General features: G+C 39.3%; 1 protein-coding gene across 2 annotated transcripts in view; it reads right to left on the reverse strand.

The window, feature by feature from the left end:
• Positions 1 to 7237: 7237 nt before the first annotated feature.
• MET (MET proto-oncogene, receptor tyrosine kinase) overlaps positions 7238 to 15588 on the reverse strand; it is a 92372-nt gene continuing 84021 nt past the window's right edge. The window contains exons 17-22 of one of the 2 annotated variants that reach the window (XM_069850912.1): positions 14955 to 15136; positions 13529 to 13638; positions 10776 to 10941; positions 9742 to 9878; positions 9373 to 9586; positions 7238 to 8497 (exon numbers count right to left, since the gene is read on the reverse strand). In XM_069850912.1, the coding sequence (XP_069707013.1) occupies positions 9376 to 9586; positions 9742 to 9878; positions 10776 to 10941; positions 13529 to 13638; positions 14955 to 15136 (806 nt within the window). In that variant the 3' untranslated portion in view covers positions 7238 to 8497; positions 9373 to 9375. Of the gene's footprint in view, positions 9587 to 9741; positions 9879 to 10775; positions 10942 to 13528; positions 13639 to 14954; positions 15137 to 15588 lie in introns of both variants that reach the window. The other variant, XM_069850905.1, reaches the window with a different exon arrangement.

The following is a 15588-nucleotide window of genomic DNA, read 5'->3' on the forward strand; positions in this document are numbered from 1 at the left end:
TCAAGAAATTCTTTTACTTACAGGACTTTTTTAGAAGCCAAAGATCTCTAGTTCTCTGGCAATACCTGGCTGGCTTATAGAAGTTATTCAAAGTTAATCGATCAAAATTAGTAAAATAGGGAGAAAGTAAGTGTGAAACTACGGTATACATACGTATTAAAAAAATATGAAGAGTTTTCATTCTTTTAAGTGAATTGTATTGGGTAATGGAGGCTAAAGGATTGAAGGATTTGGGTTCCAACTAACTTGAGTTCCTGCTTCTGACTTTACTTTGGCTTTTTTGGTGAAAGTTGTCCTCCTGGTGAGTCAGCTTTCCTGACTGCAATGGTTCAGCTAAGGTAAACACAAAAGAATTAGTTAGCGAAAGGATATTGTCCCAGGAAAAATGTAGGATGTATACTTAAAAAGAGAGTACTCAGAAAATTGCAGAACCATATAACTTGTATAACCAGAAAGATCCTCAAGCAAGTTTTTAATTGCCTTTTAGCACCTAGAGCCATAGTTCTCAGCCTACATCTGTTTGTGGACAAAACCTCTAAGCACATAATGTGCTGTAGTACCTTACTTTTCCAGACAGCTTGGAATATGTCACTGGTGGCTTTCTTCAGTCATGACCAACAGAGTTATTGACTTAATCACCCTATAAGGTAGGACATTTTGAGAGTACTAAGTTCATCCTTAGCACCACCTTAGCATTTAAGAAACGTAGGTAGACTGGGAAGAACCATCAAGACGAAACTTAAGTTGTTTAGAAAATAAAGGTTATGACTAAGGGTTGAAAAAAACTTCTTAGCTTTGAAAAGGTGAGATTAAGGTGGAGCACCTTTGCTTAAGTATTTTATGTAAATAACAGAGCAGCCACTTGTTTGCTATGTAGCCAGTGTTGGGACAAAAAGAAGGAGGGTGGGTCTCATGCTGCAGCTAGGAAGATTTAGAAAAGAAGTTCAGGAGAACTTTAGCACTATACAAATAACGAAGGCCTGAAATCCTTGTAGCTTGCACAGGTGGGTTTTTTTAAAGAAAACGTTAGACAACCCTTTGCCAAGGCAGCTTAGATGCGTTCACCCTATCTTAGTGACATGGGATGGACCAAGGGATCCTCTGACATTTCTTCCAGCCCTATATTTCTGTGCAACTTCTTTGCACAGAAATATCTCTCCAACCTGGTTGTGCTATTCATTGTACTACTTCTTAGTGTAGTTACAAAGGAAAACTCTTATCTCCAAAATTGGTTTTCTGCTCATCCTCTGGTCGGTTTTCCTCCTTGGGCCTTGGTGCTAGGCTTTCTCATAGCAGGCTGAAATTGCCGCTAGATGTTTAAACAGAGAAGTGTTTGACTGGAAGCATCAAGAAAGGAAACAAAGAGGCTTTTACAATGACACTCCTATTAGGGAACTCTCCTGATGTTTCAGTATTTCCCAATCATGTGTGATTTCGGTTATTAATCTTCTTAACCAGACCTCCTCGGAGTGATTGATTTTTGAGGTGTATCCTGTGGTCCCTGTTACTGGAGAATACCTTCATGTTGGACAATGTACTGATGTTATCTCAGCTGACTACAAAGGTAGAATGAATTTCCTTTTTCAATAGCTTTTTATCAGTTTTCCCTTGTCTTGATGTATGAGTTATGGTAGGCTGAGGAACATCTCTCATTCTACAAGTGTAGCTTGGCTCTGTTGTAAGAAGTATTACATATGCAATCTGTATCTAAAGAAAACTCACTCCACAACATAAGTGTCTGAAGTTGTGGGCACCTTTCAGATATTAAAAAAAATACAAACTGGCATTGCAAAACATAGATAAGCAAAGCAGCAGTTCTTCTTGTTCAGATCCTGGATATCTGACTGATGCAGCTTACCTCTCAGCTATGCTTTACTACTAAATAGGAGTTCCCTTGCAACTGTGCAAGTCTGTCACTTTATGCTTAGATATTTGGAACCTGCAGTACATCTGGGAAGTGAAAAAAAACCCACTGGGAACCATTTCAGATCTTAAGAAGTTGAATGCTTCAAACAGATGGCTTCTTTCCAGAGAAAGCTCTTCCAGCTTTCAGAAACGCTCCTCATAAAATTTGACCTAGCTGTTAGGGGTTGTGTATAATATATATAGTATATATAGTTTTGGTTTGTTTTCTTTTAATTTTCATTAAAAGAGATCTTGTTAGTCTCAATTCAGGTTGAAAATCATAGAATAGTTTGGATTGGAAGGGACCTTAAAGATCACCTCGTTCCAACCCCCCTGCCATGGGCAGGGACACCTCCCACTAAATCAGGCTGCCCAAAGACCTGTCCAACCTGGCCTTGAACACCTCCAGGGATGCAGCATGTGCCAGAGCCTCACCACTCTTGTGGTGAAGAAATTCCTCCTTATGTCTAGGTTAAATCTGCCCCTCTCCAGTTTATACCCATTGCCCCTCATCCTATCACTACAAGCCTTTGTGAACAGTCCCCCCACCCAGTTTTCTTGCAGCCCTTTCAGGTACTGGAAGGTTGCTATAAGGTCTCTTCAGAGCCTTCTCTTCTCCAGGCTGAAAATACCAGAGTATTGCTTCTATATGTTGTACTCTATGAATAAATCTGGTTTATAGTATCTGCTTGGCAGAGTAGTGCATAAGTACAGTATGACAAATATGATCTAAACCAAGCATTTCATTAAGGAACAATATTTGTTATTGGATTTCAGTATGGGCTGTTAACCTTCATGACCACTGATTTCCCTGCAATGAAGTTACTATTTTAATGCCATTCAAGATTTTATGCACTAAAATATAGGACTACATAATTTTTTTATACAGTTGTGGTAAGCTCTTTAGGGACTTTGGAAGGGGATGCATGGGCAAAGTGCTGTGTTGATAACAGGGATAAGGATTTGTTTATGCTAATTATCACCATCCATAAATTACCTTCCTCTCCAGGATTGTCTGCAGAAAATAATATTTGGTAGATATTTGCACACAGAACCTCCATATTATCATGCCTTCTGGTTGTGGAAAGGTACTTGAGACCAGAAAAAGGATGCAATACTTGGTACATCAGTTTTAGTGGGCAGAAGAACCCTCCAGTACTGCAGATGACTCTAGTTATGCCGCATAATCCAAAATCAGTTTCCCTGGAGTCTTTCCCATCCAGCTCAGTTTTGAGAAGAAACAAAACCTCCTTCAAGTTATCCAGAACAGCTTATAGAAGAGAATTCTCTTCACTTATCCAAATAGGCTGGCAAACCTATTTTGAACGCATTCACACTTCTAGAAGGATCACATAGACTTCAACATACTTTAAAATAATTTACTCTCTATTTTTTGTGATGGTCTTGAGAAAACCCCACTGCTGTAAATTAATATCAAGATACCTAGCAAATGTATGTTACTAGTGTTGTTGCAGAGGTACAAATATTTTTCAAGGGTATTTCTCAGTAAATTTAATATTCACAAAAAGAATGAAAAATAGTTCTAGCATAAATTCCCTTTCTTTATATTTGCATTTCATACAGCAGCCCAGGTTTACTCTTAGTCAATAGGGTGTGTTTATTTTCATCATTTCTGTAACCTGATTCAGCATTGGTGGGGACTGTGTGGGCCTTTTGCCCTCTTCCCATCCAGAGCTACTGTTCCAAAGTTCTACCAATACCTGCAACAATTTGGTGCTTAGGGGTGTATGGAGAACACAAGCAATGCTGGAGCATTTTTTACAATTACTGAGCCATTGACCTTAGAGGGAAATACTTTGAATGCTGTTATGGCTCTTGTGGCCAGGTAGCAGGCGTAGTACACAGGTATGGCTAGTAATCCAATAGACAAACTAATTTCAATAGATACATTTCCAGTAACTGAAAATGATTGAAGACTCTATTCAGTTAATTACATTTCTCTACAAAATGCAAAAGTTACATGGTGAGAATTCCTGACTTCTGAAGATGGTTATCCTTCCTGTAGCAGTACCATCTTTTCAGATGAAAAGCTATTTTAAGAAAAACATTAGCATACAATTGGAGTTGGATGTGATTCACTCCTTGTTATGTCCCACTTGCTGACTAGTGTATACATGTTGTCATCATCACAGATGTTTACCATGAGTTCTGCGCCATCTCCATATGATCCAGTAGGCTGCAGCTCCACTGTCTTAAGTTCATTTTTTTCTGAGCTGCACAGAAGATATAGACTATACCACCATTGTCTGAAGTGTTTTTTTTTCCTTGCTAATTACAGTTCAAACTGTATTTTTAGCATTTCTTTTGGTTTTGTTGCACTTACAAAGTTATGCCAACAGCCCCAGTGAGCTGCAACCTCATGGCAGCTGAGGTCCATGTTTGGTCATGCACCCTAAAGTTTTTGGCAGTAACACTTTTCGCATCCTAAAGGAGGATATTCAGCTGTCATATATACCAGAGAGGGGCTCAACACGCGCTTAGCAATTAGAACTTTGGCAAGTATTAATAAACAGCATTTCTAGAAACAGACAGGGCCTCAGAGGCCCCAACAAGGATGACTTACCTATTAAATTGTCTTAATGAATGTGAGAAGACATTCAGCGGATACTAATGAACCTCCTAACGGCACCAGGCTGCGGCAAAGCACTTACTCCTGAAAAGAGAAAAGTGCATGGAAACCAGATTAAGTAGGTCAACCCTATTTGGTGTTCTACCTTGGGCTGTGCAAAGAAAATCCTATCAAGCCTGACCTACAGCTTCTTGTTGTATTTGCTTCAATCTGTCATTACAACCGTGCTCCTTTGTTGAGCTCTGGGGTCTCTCCTTATGCATGGTGTGTCATGGAGAGGCTGCCGGTTCTGGAAAGGGAGGCACCAAAATTACTGTAACACCAGCCGGGAAAACAATTTTCCTTACAAACCAGAAACCTTTTCTCTCTGATTGCCTGTCCCCAGGAAGTTGTGGAGTGGCTATAAATGCTTGACCTCAGACAGAAACTATCTTCACTCATTGGAAATGATTACACCTTGAACATTAACGAATGGATGGGGATTTCAAAAGGCAAATTCAGGTTTAATGTCAGAGCGCACAGTTCCAGGGCGAAAAGCCTATCTCCACCAGGCTTGTGTCCACTGAGTCAATTAAGTTGCTCTGAATCCTCCCTGCTGCCTGTGAGATCACAATTTCTTGTAAATGTTTTTACTACTCAGTCTGGCAAAAGCCTAAGATTTCTTATGTCTTTCTTCGATGTTTGGGATACTCAGTTCACGACATATTTGTTAAAAACAATAGAAATTTTAATTTCTCAAGAACAGATGTTTTATTTAGTGAGTAAAAAAAAAATTATGATTTGCATTTCATTTATCTGCTATGAGCTTTTCCTGTGATATAGTGTTATAGCTGAATTCCAGAAATGAAATTTCTGAAGGGAGAGTTTCATTTTTTATTTAAAACTATTTTGATGCCAATTTGTAGTAGCTGCTACCTGTTCAGCTTCTGCCACTGTAACGAAAATTGCAACCTACCTTTCCTCTTTGTATAGTTACTTGAGACATGTCAGCCCATTCTTCATGATGGAATTTAACATGAGAGATGGCAAATCAGCAACATGCAAAGCCTCGGCAATCCAACGGTACAGTGTACCCATTCCCTTGCTTTTTAGAAACTTTTAATATTGTTGGATAGATTAAAAATCTTCCTTGATATAGGCAAATTATTTAAAATGGTTGAGTTCATAATGCACTAAAAAAACTTGTGTGAAATCAACAGGAAACTTTCTGTAGGGTGAGGATATCCCTTCCTATTTTTTTTATCTTTTGGCTTGTGTGTACAGTATCTGTTATGCAATTTATTTGACCATGGGTCACCTCCACTGCCAATATTCATGTCAGGGGTAGCTGCCAGTGCAGGTCAGCTGAAGATCTGCTGCAGCGTGTATCTGGTATAAACAGAGTTTCTAGGATGAAAAAGGGAGCTTGGGAAGCCTGTCTGTTGACCCTTTAAAAAGTGGAATATATAGCATCCCTTCAAAATCATGAGAAGTAATCAGAGGAATGTGTTACAAATCTGGTATTTAAGTTCAGAACATCATTTGGCTGCGTATGAAGCTGGTTTAGGTTGAAGACCCTAGTACTGCAGTAAAATGTGTACTGCAGTTAATGGTGTACTGCAGTAAAACCCTGGAGATTTTTTACTGACTTTTCAGGGAAATCCTGAAAGTGTATTGGAAAATATATTAGATGTAAATTATTAGGATAAAAAAATGTCAGACCTTTCAGCTGGATTTGGGTTGCGACACAAGAGAATAATGTTTCATCCTTAGCTGCTATTTTCAATCCCTTTTTCCCCCAAAATACAATTTGAGTTGAAACTGGCGTATGTATTTTTCTGTTAAGAACTGAGCATATACATTTTTCTGGAGAAAATGTGGTTTGATGTTTGTTTGCTTGCTATTTTGGAATTACAGGAGTGTATAAATGCTGGTCTTAATCAGCTGAGACTTTGTGCGTCAAAGTATTTCTGAATGCGTTAAGTATAAAATGTCCCCCTCGGGCAAGCTCCTGGAGGAACCAGCTCTTAATGCCGTCTGGCTCTAGAGTGGCACAGCACGGGGCATGGTGCTGGGTTTGTGGGGTACCCACTGAAAATATATTTTACAGGACTGACCTTGTGAGTTCAGTAGGAGGCATCTAATGTACCTGGGAGGAAATGAGTGGAAAAGGGTGGGGCTGGCTCCTGTTCCCTGAGGAGAAGCGGGGAACTGCAATGCCTTCTCTCTATGTGTCTCAGATACAAAGCACCTTGCAAAGATGAAATGTGTGGTAGATGGCCATGAGGGACATAGGTTCAGGTGCTTGAAGTTTCTTGTAGATCATGACTGATTAGGGAGCTTGGTGCTGAATGCAAGCACCAGTACCAATGCTGGGCCAAGCAGCTATTCTTTACGATGCCCAGATTCTGAGCTTCAGATGTCACCCCCAACAGTAACTGCATGAAGAATTTTAAGGCTGTGCCTGGGTGCAGCCTGTGGTTACGCAAGAGGCTTTCTAATCAAATGGGCTATGCCATCATTGTTCATGACAGAGTATTCTGCACTTTTCTCTGAGGCATCTGTTAATGGCTCAGAGGCTGAGGAACTGCATGTTTATCGGTGCAGCCTCCACATTTTTATGTTTCGGAGTTGTTTCCTCGCACAGTTCCACAGGTTGTTCTTCCCATGTTAGTCAGAAAAAGCATATTGACTTTATCAGCTTAACAGTCAAATGTTAAGAGTAATTACAGCATTCAGAGTGTAAAGTATTACAATAATTCATTTTAATAATGTTTATTAGGTCATAACAACAACTATAAACATAAGTACCATTCAGCTCTTCTGCAGATATATGAACTTACTAACATCAAATATTTACCAGAATCACGTATTCTTACAGGTGTCCCAGACACAACATTAACTTTATTAAGCAAAAGTTCATAAATAGTAAAAACATCCTCTGTTTCACATTGCAGCGTTCCTCAAGCATGTATGTACAAGTCTGGAGTATCGTCTCCAAATCTGTGTGTCATAAACTTCCTTAGCTGTTTTAACAACCATAGAGATGATTTTGTTTTGCCTGCAGCAAAGCCTTTTGTCCTTGAGCAATCTACAATTAGTATTGCTCTCAGCCGACATGAAAGTTCATTTCTGAAATGAAAGTGGTGATGAAACACAATACAATATTATCTGCTTATAGTTTGCCTACACACTCTGCCCTCATTATAAATCTCTTGCTTATAACACTGTCTCCCAAGAACAATATATCTCCCTTATATCAATTCTTTATCTGCACTACCTCTCTTTGAAGGTCTTAAAATGGCTGGCTTGCAGCAATGGAGACATTATACTTAGGGTGGAGTGTGTTTACAGTCAGGTCTTTTCCTCTTTAATATTTACACAGTATTTTTTTAAGGTTGCTACAATTCATGAATCATGTATGTTGACATACATTTTCTGAAATGTTCACAGTGCAGTATTTTGTGGCCTAACCAAACTTTGTAAATGTCATTAAAAATAAACTTTTTTTAATATAAAAATAGAATACTTTACGTGTTTACACCAACAAACCCAGTTCTATCCTATACTAAACAAGCTATACAGTAGTATGCACAGAATTCCACAGGAACAAAAATGACATGTGATGCTTGCCCTAAAGCTATAGTACTCTTCACTAATGAATGAAAGTTTTATTTATTATCTCTTTTCAAAATCATTTTTTTCTGGCCATAATTTAGAAATAAAAAGTAGGTATCATAATTCACTGGGTTGTACGATCCAAGAAGAGACTAGGGGGGCCTAAAGCAGTTTCTTCTTTTGATTGGTGTTCTCAGCTCTTTAGGGCTGGCATGAAGAAGTTACCAACATTCCTGCTATGGCACAATCCTTTTAGCTCAGGGCTGGCTACAACGCCTCTGTTCCTTGCTCACCCTAGGTGGCAGCTCCACCCAAGGGTAGGTGGCAGAGATTCAGCAATTTGCCGTGTGACTCACCAGACGGCAGCTCCATAAGGTTGCCAGTCTGCCTGTCTCCTCTTCCTCTCTGGAACAACGCAGCCCAAATTACTACATCCCAGGGATTAGCCTGACATTTATTATGCATGCCTTCAAGTTTTTATTCTCAGAGAGTGGTTAATTCTTTACTGAAAGAAGTGGAGGCTTTGCATTTTTTCAACGAGATGTCTATCGATATAGGCTCTTACTCAAAGAAGTAGTTGAATGTTGGAATAAAGTTGACACTAGGAATACTTTAAGCTAGACAATTTCCCCTTCATTTTATGTACCGTCTGACTACAGCAGAGGACTGGGAAGACTGACATACTTATTTTACTGCACACCATTTTTTGATGTTGATTTCTGTTAAGACATTTACCATGAGGCTGGCTCTCCTGGCTGCTTATGTTCTAAGAAACCTTGTTGATATAGTGCAAAAATCCAAAGTCTGAACTGTGTGTTTTAAACTCTTGTAAATCTCATTGTTTGTCTTAGCCTTTAGCATGAAAACCATTTCTGCACTGCTCATTATCCTAAAGTACATGCAACAGCAACAGTCCTTCCAGCCGTATTGATTGGTGTTCTACTTTTTCCTTCATGGCATTAATGATGGATCTTTGTTCTTGGGTCTGAGAACATATTAATGAGGGCCAGTGGAAACTGGCTCTGGATAGTAGCTCACAATGCTTCCATTTGGTAAATTGATGCAGTTGTCCAAACACTTGGAAATCACTGTGATGGTTTCTAGAATCCCATAGCCTTAAAAAGTATGGTATCATGTCCTTGTACTAGTGCAACTTGGGCAACAACATAAACATGTGCAACAGTGTTCTCACAAAGACTGGGCAGTAGAAACTAGTAGATAAAACGTTTTGCTTTCTGTTCGTACAACGAAGAATGTATTTTCCTCAATTTCAGACATACCCGTCATGTGTCAACATCCATGTCTGTGTTGTCTTGTGATGATAAAAGAGAAGGATAGGGAGCAATGGACTTCACGTTGACGTATGTAGCATTGACATGAACGTAGTGTTCCCCAATAAAAGTGGAGAAGATTGTTGATATTTTTGAAACAAGTTCAGAAAATGCTGGGCGCATCTCAGGTTTTGGATGCCAGCACTTCAGCATCACGTCATACCTGCCATTCAAATAAAAGAAGTGTTCAATTATGAAATAATGTAAAAAGGGAAAAACCCAAATCCACTCAAACCCCCTCTTTCCTTCCAGAGTCTCACTTATTGTAATATCTGAGTGAGCACCATTTGCAGCAGGCTTTGCAAACTATTTACTTACAGTGGGTCAGGGCAGTATTCAGGTTGTAGCAGCCTTCTTCCTTGTAATAAATAAACAGTTATGTCAAAAGAATTTACGTCAGGATAAGGTGGTGCCCCTCTTGTCATAAGTTCCCATAACAAAACACCAAAGGACCACTAAAAAAACAAAGAAATAAATAATAAGTGATAGGATTGGAGGGCTTTACATTCCAGTTTTAGAAGATGGTTTGACAGATTTAAGCACTCAAATGCATGGACTTTCCCTTTGAAAAGTTATTTTACTGCATTCAGCTCTCTTTTAAGTGGGCTAGTAAACGCTGTAGGGACTTGAGAAGCCACTTAAATTAGAGCCAGAGAAACTCAACTAAGCAAATGAAAGAAAATAAAAGCCTATAGGCCTGCTACTTAGCTGGTATAAATTGGCAGACCTCTTTTGAGGTTAATGGAGCTCTGCCAATTTACATGAGCTGATGATCTGACTAACCCTGTGTAAATACCTACTGAAGAGAATATATGTGGTGAAAAGTATGCATCACTGGCTAATTTCAATATGGATTGAAAGGAGAGCTAAAATGCAAAGTGATCCAGCCAACTAATGACTTCATCTTATAATTTTTTCTTCATAAATGGCCAGGTACTACTTGAGATTGCTGTAGGCAGTCAGTAAGTATTTATAAAGCAAATGAAGTCTCTTTGAGAACAAATAAATTATGTGAGTGTCAAAGTTAACCTGTTTTGTCAAGCTTTCCAGAGCCCCTCCTATAGCAGGGTTCAGCTCCAACTTGGCTTCTTGAAATATCCTTAGTTTCCCTTGGAGTGGGATTAAACTCCTAATTCTTTCCTGAGCAGTAACAGATAATCTGGCCAACAACTTGTTGCTTTATGATTGGGACAAATACCCTTTGTGAATGTAGAAACAGTGTCTTATTCTTATGTGAACTATATTAAAATTTAAGTTTTGGTTTGGAGTTAGTCCATTCATTAAGTACTAGAGAGATGCCTCAGGCAGTAGAAGAGAAATTAATAGGGAATACAAATGTGTTTGTACATTACCACATCTGACTTTGTTGTGAACTTCTGAGTTTGTAAACTTTCTAAAGCCATCCATTTCACTGGTAGTTTAGCTCCTGTTTTGTTGTGCACACTGTAGTATTCTTTATCATAGACATCTCTAGCAAGACCAAAATCGGCAACCTTGACAGTGAATTTTTCATCCAGCCTAGAGAAATGACAGAAAGTATCAGCAACTGGGCATGTGAGATTCACAGTGGCAGTGGATTATAATGAGTGACTTGCATTTTGAGACCATGGCTTTGGAAGGCAGTACTTTATCTTGGATCTATTAACTAATGTAACAGTGAAACAAAAAGTGCAGCAAAGTATATTTGACACCCATTTAACACAGTGAATGAACTCAGGAAATTGCTGATATTGTTTTCATAATGTAATTTGAATTACAGTTCTTTTAAAACAATTGCTCTGTATAAAAAGATTTTTGCTAATAGGCTATACATCCTGATTGAGTGCTACATCATTTCTTCCACAGCTGTTTCTTCTTCCGTATCCTTAGAAACCTCTCATTTTTATTTCCAAGTCAAGGCATCAACTTTCCTATACTGTCTCAGTTTTTGCAAGGAAGGACCCATCATTATCCCAGTGACTGCCCATATATACTAATGTAGTCCTGTAGCTAGGGATGTGTTTGGTGTCTGTACTGAGAAGGAATGGTGGCATAAGGAAAGTTCTGCTGGGGTTACATCTCAACCATATCAGAAGATCTCCATAGCTTTACTCCTCTTAAGCTTGGTGTTTGTCCTGATAAGCAATATCATGCATGCTGGCATGCTTAAGCGTATCCTCCATTGTATGTGCAGACTTAACCCCAGCAAACACCTGATTTTTTTTCTATACAGAATCACACAATCATATAATGGGTGAGTTTGGAAAGGACCTCTGAAGATCATCTAGTTCACCACCACCTCCCTGTTCAAAGCAGGGTCAGCTACTGCAGGTTGCCCAGGACTATGACAAGTTGGGTTTTGAATATCTGCCAGGATGGAAACTCAGTAACCTCTCCAAGCAACCCATGCAAATGTTCAGTCATCCTTACAATAAAAGCATTTCTTTCTATGTTTAAATGCAATTTTCTTTACCTCAGTTTGTGCCTTCTGCTTCTTGGCATGTCCCTAGGCACCACTAAGAAGAATCTGGCTTCATCTTTACTCCACCATATCAGATATTCATACATGTGGATAAGATCCCCCTGAGCCTTCTCCATGCTAAACAATCCAATCTCTCAGCCCCCACAAGTGGCATTTCCCTACCTTGAATTTATGAGATTTCTTTCTGGACAACTTTCTGGTCTACTGAAGTCCCACTATATGGCACAAAACCATCTGCTGTATTTACTGATGCAATAACTAAATCAGTACCAATGAAGGGAGTAGGAGGGAACTTTGATGGGTCAACAGGAGACAATTTATGCCATAGCAGATTTCCGCACCTCTTCCAGGATAATGAAATAGAGTCAGGAGTCCATGGGAACTGTATTTGCCTCCTTTCTGATGGATATAACCGTTGTGGCAAGGACTGTGCTTCTGAGAGCTGGATTGCACATGGCCACAGAGGAATGTGGGTGTTCAACTCCACATCTTCCTCTGGCTCTTAAGGCTTTGAGGTGCTGACCCATATAGAATTACAAAAGCAGCCATTCAGTTAGTGATGTGAGACATTCTGATAGCTGTTTCCTCCTCACCCAAGGGAGACAGCAGACCAGAGAGAATGTCCTGTTGTCACTGATAGGATTTTGATTAGATGAGCCAGGACTTCCATTCACTAACCCAATTCCTTCCTTCTTAGGAAACCTGAAAATCATAGAATCATAGAACTATAGAATGGTTTAGGTAGGAAGGGACCTTGAAGATCATCTAGTTCCAACCCCCCTGCCATGAGCAGGGACAAATCCTCCTAGACCATGTTGCTTGTGCCTTTTTTCCAGCAGTTGTAAGGAAACGTTCTTTCTCAGAGGCTGTTCAGCTGCACAAGTGTGCACCCTTTGGAAAACAAGAAGAAATCTGATGTCACAGGTGAATAAGCTTTTCGCAGCCAGAGTTTTAGATTATGACGTGCTAAAAATAAACTAATGTTTAATCCTGTACCTCATTAATTCACAGCATAGGTGATGAATCAGCCTAACAGTATCAGGAACTGCTGTATCGGTTAGTCTTTGTGTAAACTGAACTGTCTGGCTACCCAGACACTACAAATACTCTTTGCATGCTCTGATTTTTTAACGTTAATTTGTGTGTGCAATTTGAGACAAAGTAAGCTCATACTCATGTAAAGAAAGATCACTGTCAAGAGGTCTGATTGGTGTTTCTTTATGTTCCTGCTTTTCTCACAAAGTTCCCCTGTGCTCCTCTCCTTCCTGCTAGGTGCGGCAGCAGAGATGTGCTGCTTCTGAAGAGGCTGGGTGGAAGCACAGCAAGTTGAGACAACAGCAGTTTAACTTCCCTTAGGAGATGCCTTTTAAACTCTCTAAACAATAATTTTGAGAGACAACACTTTCACCTCAGCTTTTCTTATTTCCCACACTCAAAAAAAGCTTATGTTTAAGAAATGAGCCCTTAGCAAGCTGAGTAGCTTGCATCAGTATGCAAGACAAACATCGGTATAATTATGGAACAATGGAAAAACCACCCTATTTTGACTAAAAAGCAGAATCTTGGAAACTTCCATGTAGCTCACATCACTGTCTTACAGAGAAGAGTGTGATAATATGGCTGGAATTAGATGTTTGTACTTACATACAGTTTCTTGCTGCCAAGTCTCTATGGACAAACTTTTTGCTTGCAAGGTATTTCATCCCTTTTGCAACCTGAAGACCAAATCCAATTAAATCTTTTACTGTTGGATTCTGTAAAATACAAACATTTGTGATACAATGAATGCAGAAGCCCAAGGAGCAGACTATTTTTTTGCTGTGACTCCCAGTTTTTGACACACCTATCTTGCCACCAGAATGGTCAAGAGAAGTTGGTGCTTGTAGTAAAACTGACTCCAGAAGAGGAGACTTTGCAGCATTATCTGGGCTGGGAAGTGAAACAGTACACTGAAACCTCAGCATCAGAGCTGATACACAAAATTCACATTTGTGAACCTAGAATAATACTATGTAATTCAGTTATGTCGCTGTGAACTTGGAGCTCATCAGCTGGAAATGACCAAGAAAGGACAGAGTGCTAGTTGAGGCAAAATAGGTGCAAACTATCATCAGTATGGTGCCTTGGAAAAAGGCAAAGGAGACCTTAGCAGTTACCAGAGGGAGGTTTTCCACAGATGAGTAAATCTTTCTGTTGGTCTACAAAGCATGAGTTAGACCTTACTGAAAATGTTAAATACAGAAAAAATTATAAACTGTAATTCTTTTATGTAACAGCATGAGTTGTTGTGTAAAAGTAAGGTCCCACAGATTTTTGTGCTGTGGACATTGCTCCGTATAATTTTCTTCTGTGGAACAATCCTGTTTGACAGCGGTGTTATTCAATCTATTTCAGGAAGGACTAAACACAGACAAGGTCCCTGGTGCTTGTAGAACAAAACAAGCTCAAAAGGGAAGAGGTAGGCTTGCAGTATCTGAGGCAAGACCTGTGGTCTCACACTTGAGAGAAAGCAGTGAGACACATTTGAGGAATCTGCAGTCTTTCAATGAAAATGGGTAAAATCTCTGATAAGAGAGTAGTCATAGTTCTTATGTATTTACTGTTTTTCTCTCTTAAGATAAGAAGAAAAAATATTGATAATAATGGGAATGTGTCTCTCGCTGGACATGAATATCCCTTACCCAGGAGTTGGAGGAGCAGATGGTGACGACTGGCACAGCTGTCCTGAAGTCAACAGAGATATGCCAGTTTAAACCAGCAGATGGTTGGGCCCCTTGACTTAGATCTCATAAACACATTTGTTTATAAAGAGGCTTATGGATGGGAAATGAGAAATACTTATTGCTGATAATTTCTGGGAAACATTTGAGAGAGGAATTTGAGGGGGAAGGGAAGGAGTGGCAGCACTGTGGTTGGGCTTGGTGCCAGCCTAAGCCAGTACTGAAGGTTAAGGTGTAGTAACAGCAGCAAGTTTTAGCTGTAAAGTAATTATCAGAGCTTATAACCTGTGGTGTTTGAGCAGGGTGTGGCTAGACTCGCAATACCATTTGGTAGACCTCACCATACTTACATGAGTCTCATTCCTAATGAAGTTTCGAAGATCTCCGTGTTTCATGTATGGAAGAACGACTAAAGGGGATCCTTCATCAGGCAAACAGATTCCCAGGAGTGACAGAACATTGGGATGAGTGAAATCTTTCATGATTATTCCTTCTTTCAGAAACTGCGCTACTTCTTCCAGGTCTGTAATCCCTGATAAATCCAGTAATAAAATGAATTAATTAAAAGAAACTCAAACAAGCTATAGTTCATTTCTGTACAACATGTCATCGCACAACAAAGTAATAATGAGAAGATACAAACATGATTTCCACCTCCCACATTACGACTAGGTTATGATCACTGGTGTTCTTACAATGACTGAATACACTTTGTTGGTGATTTTAATCCCATTTCTCCTTTTCTTATCATGAATTATTTAGAATTGACTAACAACACTTGAGTAAAGCCTTTAATAAATATTGTTATAGTCTCTTCCTGTTTTTCCAGCAGCTTTGGCTGCTCTTTAGCAATTTAACTCCCAAACCCAAATCTTCAGTAGTCAGTAGAATAAAAAATTACACTGCCTTTCCCTTATTTTCCTATGTCCTTTTGTTTGTAGAGGAAATATATGGGCTTTTCATTTGATACACAAATATATACTA

The sequence above is a fragment of the Phaenicophaeus curvirostris genome, chromosome 1, assembly GCF_032191515.1.
Source record: "Phaenicophaeus curvirostris isolate KB17595 chromosome 1, BPBGC_Pcur_1.0, whole genome shotgun sequence".
In the NCBI taxonomy this organism is placed as follows: Eukaryota; Metazoa; Chordata; class Aves; order Cuculiformes; family Cuculidae; genus Phaenicophaeus; species Phaenicophaeus curvirostris.